This window comes from Tyto alba, unplaced genomic scaffold (genome assembly GCF_018691265.1).
Source record: "Tyto alba isolate M040663 unplaced genomic scaffold, T.alba_DEE_v4.0 Super-Scaffold_1000006, whole genome shotgun sequence".
NCBI lineage: Eukaryota > Metazoa > Chordata > Aves > Strigiformes > Tytonidae > Tyto > Tyto alba.
In genome coordinates, this window is record NW_024881272.1 from 3595596 (window position 1) to 3606777 (window position 11182).

Below are 11182 nucleotides of genomic sequence, written 5' to 3' on the forward strand. Positions count from 1 at the left end.
GCAGCTCCGCGCGCCCCAAGGCAGCGGGGTCGCTCCCTGGGGGGACGGGCAGGAGGAAAGGATTGCCAGGCTGTGCCTTGGGCCCTGCTCGGCCCTCCCGCTTGGGCCGGCGGGAACCGTTTCGCAGTTCCCTCCGCCGAGGGCCACGCTTCGGAGGGCACGAGGGGCTCGGCTGCAGCGCTCCCTCGGCGGCACTGCAACCTTAAATTTGACCCTGATCAACCAGCTGGCCGGCAAAAATCCGTGGCTTTTGTCTGAACAAACAGGAGAAGCAGAACCCGAGGGGGTGAGGAGCGGCGGCCGGAGAGGACCTGGCTTGCAAGCGGTGGAAACCCGCTGCGGCGGAGGCAGCCTCTGCTTCACTTCCCCAGCCCGGGGCCGCGTTTCAGTGATGCGAGTGAGGCCACTTCCTGCCAGGTTTGCGACACGGGCAGCGGGGAAGGCAGAAGGACGGGGAGAAGGGAGCTCGAGAGAGGCCGAGCCGCGCCGCAAGGGAGGACAAAGAGAGGGGGGCGAGCCCCAGGACGCAGCCGGGGACCCCGCGGCGTCCCGCTCCCACCGCGCCATGTCCCTGGTGGAGACGATCCGGTTGTGGCAAGAAGGGGTGTGCGCGGCGGATGGGAAGGAGTGGAGGGCAGCCCTGGATGCCTTCACGGCCGTCCAGAACCCCCCTGCCAAAATCTGCTTTAACATCGGCTGCATCCACCTTGTTCTGGGGAAGCTGGCCGAGGCGGAGGAGGTAAGGTACACAGTCGCTACGCCCTCAGTTTTTTAAAGGTCTTCTTCCCTTTTTACCCCCCCCTCCCACACACACACTTTTTTGCCCCACTCCTACCTCCTGTGCAGGCGTTCACCCGGAGCATCAGCTGCGACAAGCACCTGGCAGTGGCTTATTTCCAGCGGGGGACCGTGTTTTACCGGAGGCAGAAGTGAGTGAAAGAGGTTTAAAGTTTCATTTCTGGGGAGATGCCAGCCTTTGGCTGAGGACAGCCCCAGGCTGGTTGGTAGCCCAGGGGCCAAACTGCAACCCCTCGAGGTAGAACAATCTCCTCTTCATCAGCAGTGCAGTCTTGGGATTAACACCAGCCTTGGAGCACCTCTCCTCCCCCTGGGGTGTCTGAAAACACTGCAAGGAAAGAGGAGAGCCCCAACTAAACTCACACAAGTTGAAGTAAAGACTTAGAGGCAGGCAGGTTGCCACCACGAGGCAGTGACACCCTTGTCCTCCGCTCCACAGCCATGAAAAGGCCGTTGAGGATTTCAAAGAGGCGCTGGCCCAGCTGCGAGGCAACCAGCTCATCGACTACAAGATCCTGGGGCTGCGGTACAGGCTCTTTGCTTGCGAGGTGAGAAAGACTTGACCGACAGTTTGGATCCCAAAGGTCTGCTCACCAGCTCAAGAAATCTAAGGAGAAAACAGCCAACCTCTCCTTGCGCCTTGCCAAAAAGCGAGCAAGCTGACGCAGTGCCACCGCCCTGCTGCCCTCTCTTTTACCACGCTCCCGGCCACGGGTTGGCTGCTCTAAGAGCACATTTCCTTGCTCCCATCCCTCCGGCAGATCCTCTACAACATCGCGCTGGTGTACGCCACGCTGGAGGACTGGAGGAAAGCTGAGGAGCACTTGACGCTGGCCATGAGCATGAAGAGCGAGCCCCAGCACAACAAGATCGACAGGGCGATGGAAGCCATCCTGGTAAGGAGGAGCAGGTCTTACAGCCGCCGTGTTTGCTGACAGCAGGGAGGAGGGAGAAAAACCCCAGTGATGGAGAAAGCGACTTCTAGCTACGGCTTTAGCAGAGCTGGAGAAAAGCACAGCAGGCTGGCTGAGCAAAATGTGGGTGTTGCAGTGAGACACAACTTGGTGGGAAGAGCTTTGGGTCACAGGGGAGGCAGGAAAGGGAAGGCTTGGTTAAATTGGACCATGTGAGGGCTGGGGTTGGGCTGTCATAGTGGTGTTTTGGCTTTACGGAGCGAGACCTTAACCCCAGAGGTAGAAGGAAGGCGACATTAAGCAGTCACCTCGCCTCTGAAGAAGCGATGACTTCTCTTGTGCTACAGAAGCAGAAGCTCTGCGAGCTGGTGGCCATTCCCACGGGGAAGCTGTTTAGACCGAACGAAAAGCAAGTGGCTCAGCTGGAGAAGAAGGACTACCTGGGAAAGGCTATGGTAAGAAAGAAATATCTCATTTATTCAGGCCAAGCCTGTGGGCTGAGGAGAGCTGCCGGCCACCTTCTCACCCCCGCTCTGAGCAGGTACCTGCTGCCTGGTGGGCAGCCAGAGCTACGGAGCCGGTCCGTGCCGCAGGGACCCCCCCGGAGTGGAGAGAGGGATGGCACATCGAGGGTCTCATGGGGAACAGGGACTCTGCAAGAATAGAGTTGCTAAAAACATGTTTCTGCAGAGCATGACCTATTTTCAGTTTCTCTCCTTAGTGGGACATGAGGGACAGTGAGTCAGCAATGAGCTGGAAAGGTCCCCCTGGAGCTTCAACTCGAGCCAAGATTTTTTTCAAGGAGGAGGTGTGTGGGGGGGAGGAAGAAGCTATTTAGCATTTGACACCCACAAATTGCCTCCAGTTCTTCCTCTGCTCCATCTGAAAGGGGCTTTTCAGCTCCGAGAAGTGAGCAAACCTTTCTCCCATGAGTATGCAAAATCCAAGCACTGGGATATCGCCCCTGGGCTCCAGTCCTGGGAGGAGCTCTCCTCTGGGAAGGGAACCAGTCGGCCGTGCAGGCACGGGGAATCGGGTGACCGAGAGCCAGGCAGCCCCTTGGGTGTCAGGGGAACCCCAGAAGCACGCACACAAACATTTATTAACTTTCTAAATTATGTTTAGAAAGCTAATAAACACCTATAGGAGGTAAGGGCTTGAGCTGGACACTTTGGCTCCCTTCAACATTTGTGATTAAAACGTGAAGGGAAACTTTTAGGTTGTGGCAACCCTAACCACAGTAACAGTGAGGCTAAGAGCTGAGAACTTACCCCAGCTGAGAGGTGAGTTTTGGTGCCAGAAGCACTCAGACTGTAATCAAAGATGCTTCGGCTAATGTCACAGCCCCTCTTGAACCTGAAGCATCCTGAGGAACTTGGCTTGGCCAGCATCAGAGGTCTAAGAGGTCTACAAGCACCAAGTCGCTACCTGTCTGTCTTTGGCTCTAGGTGGTGGCATCTGTGGTGGACAAGGATGACTTTTCGGGATTTGCTCCACTCCAGCCACAGGTAAGGCACCGCCAGTGAACAGCATCCCTGGTGAAAGTTGAGGGGGGCCGTGGGGATGGGTATCATCCCCCAGCTTGCCGCGGGCTCTGACTCACAGTGGGGAGCAAAGGGCACCATGGTCACCGTGAACTCTCTGCTACTGCCGTGGGGAGGAGGCGGACGCCGCCCCCACGTCTCAGCTGCTCCCTCCATCATCGGAAAGGGTGGCCCAAACCCACCTACGGCTGTGGTCGAGGCTAAGACGGTTCCCTGAACGGGGAAGTCGTGGCCTGGCGGCGCATCCTCTGCCCCTGCCCCCCCCCCCCTGTTGCTGCGGGGTCACGGCTTTCGGCAGGGAGCTGTCTCAGACCCTCCCGGCCAGATTCACCGGGGTTCAGCTGTCTGAGCGTGAGTGGAGAAACAAGAGCGGTTCTGCTTCCGTTCTCCTTCCTCCCCCCTGTTCCCAAAGCCCTTCGCGTTTTCTGTGACATTTCCCTGACGATGTAGCTGCGTCTTTCCATCGCTAAAGGCACCCGAGAGTTTTCACAGGAGCTCTGAGAGGATACAGGGGAGCGCAGCCGCTGCAGCCTGCAGCACCGTTACGCAGGACAAAATAGACTCTTCTCAACGCAGCCAAGTGTTGACATCTCACTACAGGAGCCAGGCTTATTTCAAGTAGCTTCTTCAGAGGGTTGATAAAATCCACCAGAAACCTTAAATCACATAGGCAGGAGAGACTGTGAAGAACTACGACGGCAGCAGGGGATTTTACAAGCACGGGAATGGGAGGATACGGGGACGCACAACTTAGTTTAAACCAGCAGATCTCAAATCCCTGGTCTCAGCCCTCTGTGAGCTGAAACCAAAACCATGAGCGGAAACAGGATCGTGCCTCTGAAAACCAACGGCAGCTGGGAGAATTTGGAAACTGCTCCTTAGAAAGAGCAAAGCCGGTGATATTCCTCATGGCACTCCAGACAGCTGCGTTACGCATCTGGGTGGCAGAGAGCCGAAAACATTTAGGTTCAACTCATCTGACCTGACACCGGCACGGGGAGGAAGGGATCGTGTAGGGGTGATGGCAGGCGTGGTAGAAGGCTGCAGGACGTTTCTACAAAGCAACCAAAATCCTCCAGATTACTGATCATTTTCTGTCATCTTGTTGGCAGGCCTCTGGTCCTCCACCCAGGCCCAAGACCCCAGAAATCCTCAGGTAAGTTGGACCAAGTATGGACAACGCTGCTAACCCGTGCAGCCAGGTCCAACCCCATCCGGCACCGTCGCAGCCGAGTGTCCAGCCAGCACCCAGACCTCAGCGGGGAGGGGGAACAGCTCATAGAAACAAGGAGGCAGAGGTCTGGGTTCCTCCTACAAAGTAAACCAACAGGATTTTCCCACCTTCCTGATCTGTCCGCTGCGCCCACACCCAGGGCCCTCAAAGGGCAGCCACATCGCGTCCTGTACGAGTTCATCCCCGAGACAGACGAGGAGCTGCAGGTCCTGCCTGGGAAACATTGTCTTTGTCCTGAAGAAAGAGAAGGACAACTGGGCTACGGTGATGTTCAACGGAAAGGTACCAGCGGCGTGCTCGGCGGGAGGGGGGCAGATGATGGGGCGGACGCTGTGAGGTTCTGCAGAGGACTTGTAGGGCAAAGCTTTGCCAACAGCAACGAAATGAGTTTCCTGACTGAAGTCCCTTATGCCCACCCTGGCTTCGGCCACAGGGTTTGGTGAAACCCACCCAACCTGCAGCAACTAGCCTTCAGGAGGCCTCGGGGACTCTCCTGGATTCAGGGCAGGGCGAGGACAAGCTCCGTTGTGTCCTCCAGCAGTGGGTTGCCTCCTTGCCAAGCAGTCCTCACTCGTCTCTCCTTCCCCCACAGAAAGGGATCGTCCCCTGCAACTACCTCGAGCCTGTGGAGCTCCAGAACAAGCTGCACATCCAGGTGAGAGAGCCCAGGAGGAGACGGTGTCCTGGGGAGAGCAGATCCCCACACTTTCACTCACCACCTATCCTGGGCCTTCCAGCAGGAGCCGTACCTGCAGCCCCTTCCCCCCTCGTAATGCTGGGGTTGGTTCTTCTGGCTCATGGTCACCTTCCCGTGAGCTCAGAGACCTGCAAAATCTGGGCAGATGCTGTGTTGGCGGCCTCCCAGGTGGTGGTTGGCGAATGCCTGGGAGATAAGGGGGTAGCGAAGTCACCCCTCCCCGGTTCAACGCCCCAAACAGACCTTGGGAAAACAGCGGGTTGGAAGGGGGGGGTGAGGGGGTGTCCATGAGGCAACAGCACCCCAGCTCCCATGGGAAGGGTGGGATTGACAGCACTACCTTCTTCCCGTCTGGCACAGGACGAAACCCCTCTTGAAGATGAAATCCCAGAGTCACCCAGCTCCCTCGCTCCGGCGAAGCCGCGGCGGCCACCACCAGGTCAGTGAGGGGGGACAGGGGGGGCCTTAGGGCTGAAACCCCCGGCTGCAGGTTTGGGATGGTTTCCTCAGTGCTGTGTCCTCAGGCTTTGAGACCAGGGGTAGGGCTCCTCTCCATCTCCATCTCAGTTCCTGGAGCCATTTGCGGTCAAGGATGGGGAGACATTAAAGCAGGAGGCAGAGTAGCAACCTCAGGGCTGGGGATGGAGTAAAATAGAGCACGTGGGTCCTCAAGGAAAGCAAGTCCCTCCCTGCTCTTAATTAGCACAGGGACTAATGGAGTAAAAGGGCCTGGGGGTAGGATCGGAGCGAGTGACCCGGCTTGTCTGAGCCTCGGAGAAGGTTCCTTACAGGCTTAGAGCAGGGCACCTGCAGTGGTTGCGGTGCTGCTGTGAGCTGGGCTCGGTTGGGACGAGCTGTGGTTGCCCTGGGAAGGGGATTCCTGGCCAGCGGTACGTGGCGTCCCACCTCCCGGGGGCCGGGAGGGCAGCACCAGGGCCACCACATCGCCCCCAGCGCAGTTGGTTCAGGCTGCTGGGAAGCCAAAATAGGGCTCTGCCGCCTGCCTCGGCCCGGCTGCACGGTCCGAAATGGCTGTTTAAAGCTGAGGAGCACGCGTGGGCACGTGGGAGCACGAGCCAAAACGCAGAGCCGGGAGGAAGGGGTGGGAGTTGCCCTCTCCAGAAAACGTCACGCGGTGCTGGGAGGTGGGAGCCTGCGGCTGAGCCGCGAGCAAGACCCATGTGGGGTAGAAATGATCACCGTGCAGAGCCCCCGCCGCACGGGCGTTAACCTGCTGCAGTTTATTCCGGCTATCGCCCCCCCGACCTGCCGAAAGAAAGAGGAACCTGTGGACAACCAGTTGGCAACCCCCTGCTCCCGGGGGGGGCCTGAGCCAGGCGGAGGTGGGGAAAGGCGGGCCAAAAGACCACTAATGGCAGGAGAGGGCTCGTGCCCCAAGCAGAGCAGCCTCAGAGGCAGCCCGGGGGTAAAGCTGCTACAGAGAATGGCCGCGGCTCACGGGAGTTACGGGCTCAAGGGCCCCAACAACCTCCAAGAGCATCTTTACGGCACCAAAAGCCCTCGCAGATCCAGCCGTGGGATCGCATTCGACAGCGCAGCTCTGGCTCTTCCCCTAACGAGCACAGGTCGTGTCAAAGCACTGACAAAACCCAGGGCAGATCCTTGCGAAGAGACTTCAGCAAACCTGCATGAAATCACCCTACCCGGAGGTCTGAATTTAACTTTATAACCCTGGTGAAGGGCAGGGATCGCCTACGGTTTTCAGTAGGGACCGAGGGAGATCAGAAGAGCAAAGACACCAAAACCAGCAGTTCATTTATTTTATTTATTTATGTGTTTGACTCCACCCAGGAAAGACATCCCACCCCTAAAGCTCCCATCCCTGTAAAAGAGAAGGCACAGAGCCCAATCCTCTGCTCAGGGGTTATATTTAAAATCCAGTGGATGAACCCCCATCGCAGCTGGTGCTCCGTCCGTTCAGGGGACCCCTGTTGGCTCCCGGCTTGCTCGGTGTTGCTGCAGATAAAGACGGGCGTCAAGGAGAAGGGCTGCAGGAGAACTGGATGTGTATTTAGGCACAGGGCAGCAATGCCTACCCTGTCCCACTTGCCGAGCCACCTCTTTCTTCCTCCACAGACCACGTTCCCGCTCCTGCGACGCAGCCGAGAGATGCAGCAGAGGGAACACCTTGCGAACGCAGACCCCGAGGTCCTGTCGGGGTTACAGATCTGCATTTATTGCACGTTGAAAGGTGCCGGCAGGCCCGGCAAGCACCACAGCCCTGGCAGTGTTTCAGGTTTTCATCATTCAGGAGCTTCCCCAAAGCATAACAACAGGGCTAGGGGCCAGCAGGTCATCAGGACCCGACCGGGTGACTAGGGCTGCTTTTTGGGAGCTCTCCTCCAGGCTGAGTCCCCGGTGGACCCGGGGCTGTCAGCAGAGCCCTGGTACGACTCTCATCTTGGTTGACCTGTGGCACTTGAGAAGGGAGAAGTGGGAGGGAGCTTGGCTGTAACGCACACACACCCCTGGGCAGGGTCAGCGGCATCACAGGGCTCGCTGGGGAGAAAGGCGGCAAAACACAACAACCCCCGAGGCCCAAAAAGAAAGAATGAGGAGGGCTGGAGGGTGGACGCACCTCGAATTTGGTCAGCCGAAAGCCACGGTTGGGTTGGGAAGTGCCCCATCGATTCCTGTGCTCTCTCCCGGGACAAGCCCAGGGCACATCCGGGGGTAGCCCGGGCGGCACCACCGCTGCCCTGTCCCCGAGGGAAGCACCCAAGGCTGCCCAGGCCCGCAGAGGTGTCCCCTGCCCAGCAGCCAGCCGCTGCCCCGCAGTCCCCACGTCCCGGTCCCTCTCCCTGCCCTCGCCAAGCCCCACGAGCTCTGACATCCACCTTCCCGCCCGCAGGAGGCCGGAGCAGCCGCCTCCAGCCCCCACGTCCTCAAGGTGCATTACAAATACACCGTCGCCCTGCAAGTCGAGCCGGGCCTCTCCTACACGGAGCTCCTGGACCTGGTTTGCAAGAAACTGGAGCTCCAGCCCGAGCACGCGCAGCTGAGGTGAGGCGCTGCCCGCTGCGGGGAGCCGGGGTCGTGGTTTCGGGGCTCCCGCCCTCACCCCGCGTCCTCTGCGCACCCAGGTACAAGCCTGCGGAGAGCCAAGCGCCGGTGGCTCTGAGCGCGGGGAACCTGGAGGCGGCTTGGAGCCAGGGCAAGGACAACTCTGACCCTCTGGTGTGACATGACGGAGGTCGGTGACAGCTGGAGGTGGCGGCCACCGCTCCTGCCAAGGAAACCTAAGCGGCCGTTGCCTTTGCTTTCCTCGCCGCGAGCGCAGGCTCGTGGCTTCCAAAGCAAGCCAGCGACGTCTTGAAAGGCAGAGGAGCAAAAGAGCAGGCCAAGGGGAGAGGCAGAGCTGGTCTCTCTTAGCCCCGAACAAAGAAAAAGCCGCCAAAACGTGTCCTGACCCGGCTTATTTCCTACCCTAGGGAGAAGGGTTTTTACCAGACAGCAAACCGGAGGAGTCGCCGGGGCAGACGGGACTGACCCAAGTCGTGGCGCAGGACGATTACGAAGCCACCCAACCTGAAGACCTGGAGTTTCAGGCAGGAGACGTGATACTCGTTCTATCCAAAGGTAATGGTGCTCCTTCTGGGCCAGGGGAGGGGAGGGACCCCCCGTGATGCCGAGCGCCTGCAGCGGCCGCTGCTCAGCTCAGTGGAAGTTGTGGGTTCCCAACACCTTCCCCTCAAGCCAAAAACTCTCGGGGATTTGGTCAGAGTTCTTCAGCGGAGCCTACAAGCTTCTTTGATCTCTTTTCCCAAATCCTCTTGTCCTCCAAAGCAAACCGTTTCACGCTGGGGACCTGCAGAGCACCAGCCCGGCCCAGGCAGCCCTCACGGGTAGCAAACTCCCCCTCCGGCAAGCTGCTGCTTGCCACCTTGGGAAGGCAAAGAGGCTGCTCAGACTTTCTGCCACAGGGCACGCGGAGAAAGCTTGCATTGAATGCAAACGCTCTACAAGAGAGGTTAGACAAAGCTGCTCGCAGAGCTTGCGTGAGGCGGCAGGTGGAAGCCAGGGGGAAGGACGACCTCAGGACACCTCCAAGGGTTGCCCTCCTCTGCAGCACTGAGAGCAGTGTTGCTGAGCCTCCAGACTTCTGGAATTCTCGCTCCTGCCAGCCCCTTCCCCAAACACTTTCAAGATGGGAGAGTTGCACTTGAGGCGTGTTTAAGCTTCCCGATTGAAGTTTGTTTTTTGAAAGGAGATGCCTCAAGTTCGGCTGCTGCCCTTGCGAGGGGAGAATGCTCCTACTCCCATTCCTCTCGCCCCGCAGCTTTTTCTGGCTGGTTTTAAGGTTACAATCTGCCATTAGCCTCAATCCTCTTCAAAACTTAGTCTTTAGTGCTTTTATAAGAACCGAGGCTTAAATACAGACTAAATCTCAGCAAGATCTAGTACGAGTTTTTGAGCTGGATCCTTTCAAGCCTGCACAGGAGGGAGGACAAAGCGACCGTGCTTCAGAAAAGCTGCCGGTGAGCCCGTTATCAGGTGAAGAATTACGTACAGACCCCTGCACAGGGCATTTGTTGCCCTCAGCTGAACCTCCGAGTGAAATAAAGACATCACCAATAGTTTTAAAGGCAGAGAAATACGGGTGTTTTGCTAGCGGTAGCTCTATCACGAATTTGTGCTGGCTGGCAGGCTTCGGCGGCAGTCCACAAGCAATCATAGTCGCCCCTCTCTCCTGTACAGGTGAGTTTTTGCACCACACAACATTGATGACTCCTCCCCCCCAACTCCTACTCTCCCCTTCACTGCTGAGCTAAATATTTCCCATTAGAAAGTTCGTTCCCCACAGCAAGGGCTTTCAGAGCTCCTAAGCTTTCCTCAACCCAGGGTAGCAGAAGCTTTGGGTGTTTTGTTGGTTTTTTTTTGTTTGTTTTGTTTGGGTTTTTTTGCCTTTTTTTTTTTTTTTTTTATATGAACAGGAAAGAGCAGGTGAACATAGACTCCTGTTATCACCTTGAAGAGGACAGCCCAAGGTCTCAGATTGTTTCCTTGCTCCCCACACCCACTTTGTTTCCACTGTATTTATTATTCAAGGCAGTTTCTAAGCCCCTTGGGTCTCTATTTTGATCTACTTTTCCCACCGTCGTTGGGCAGTGCATTCTTATCTTACAGCTTAGCCCCCTGCCTCATTCCTCCTCAGCCCCTTTCCTCCACATTCCTCTCTCTACCTGGCTTTAGCACGGCTAAAAGGTTTATCAGCAGAAAACCTTAAAATGGCCATCTCGGGCCTGTCTGCAGCACGTGGAGGTTGTTATGCTCCTGTACGTCCCTAGGGTGACAAAAATTGTGTTTGTTTTTATTTCCAGTGAATGAAGACTGGTTAGAAGGCCAGTGCAACGGGAAGATAGGCATCTTCCCATCCGCTTTCATTCAAAAGTCTAACACTGAAGACCCAGAGATGTGATTTCAGAAGAGCTTAAAAGTCATGGCTGTGGAAAGAAATTAAGAATTCAACTGCTGCAGTTAAGAAGTTCCCATATTAGTCACCGCGTCTGAAAATAAACTTTAAGTATTACTGCTACTTGTATTAAAAGCGTTGTTTTTTATTTTACCTGTTGCATTGTTCTCTGAAACAGGTACTTTTTAGTAAGTTGCTGACTGTCTTCCCGTTAGGAACACATTCAGTCCTGTGCTTGCCAAGAGACTTGCTCTGTCCCACCCGCCCCATCCTTAAGCAAAGCTTTTGCACAGACGTGCCAGCAGCTGGGAAAAGCCCCGAGGGTGGTGCCGCTTGCATTTACAGCCCTGCCAGCAGATCCAGAAGAGGAACGGGCGTTCAGGAAGCTACGGGCCAGGAAAAGGCTGCACTTGCTTCCTCAAAACATTACTGCCAACCCCAAGAGCTGAAGAGGCACGGGGCAGCCTCGCCTTGCTCCGACTGACAACCCACTTCAAAACCTCAGGGACTTTAACCCCCCCCAGCCCCGCACCAATAAAAGTAAACACTTTTTTTTTTTTT

At 56.9% G+C, this 11182-nt stretch overlaps 1 protein-coding gene across 1 annotated transcript; it reads left to right on the plus strand.

Moving 5' to 3' along the window:
- Positions 1–219: 219 nt before the first annotated feature.
- Positions 220–10744, plus strand: NCF2 (neutrophil cytosolic factor 2). Its single transcript, XM_042786394.1, is given in 18 exon segments — positions 220–286; positions 418–739; positions 847–929; positions 1238–1346; positions 1560–1694; positions 2060–2167; positions 3161–3220; positions 4369–4412; positions 4630–4705; positions 4707–4772; positions 5083–5145; positions 5548–5626; positions 7285–7328; positions 8060–8211; positions 8292–8372; positions 8374–8401; positions 8640–8787; positions 10530–10744. Coding segments are annotated over 17 exon segments (1548 nt in total). The 5' UTR covers positions 220–286; positions 418–565; the 3' UTR covers positions 10628–10744.
- The last annotated feature ends 438 nt before the right edge of the window (positions 10745–11182 follow it).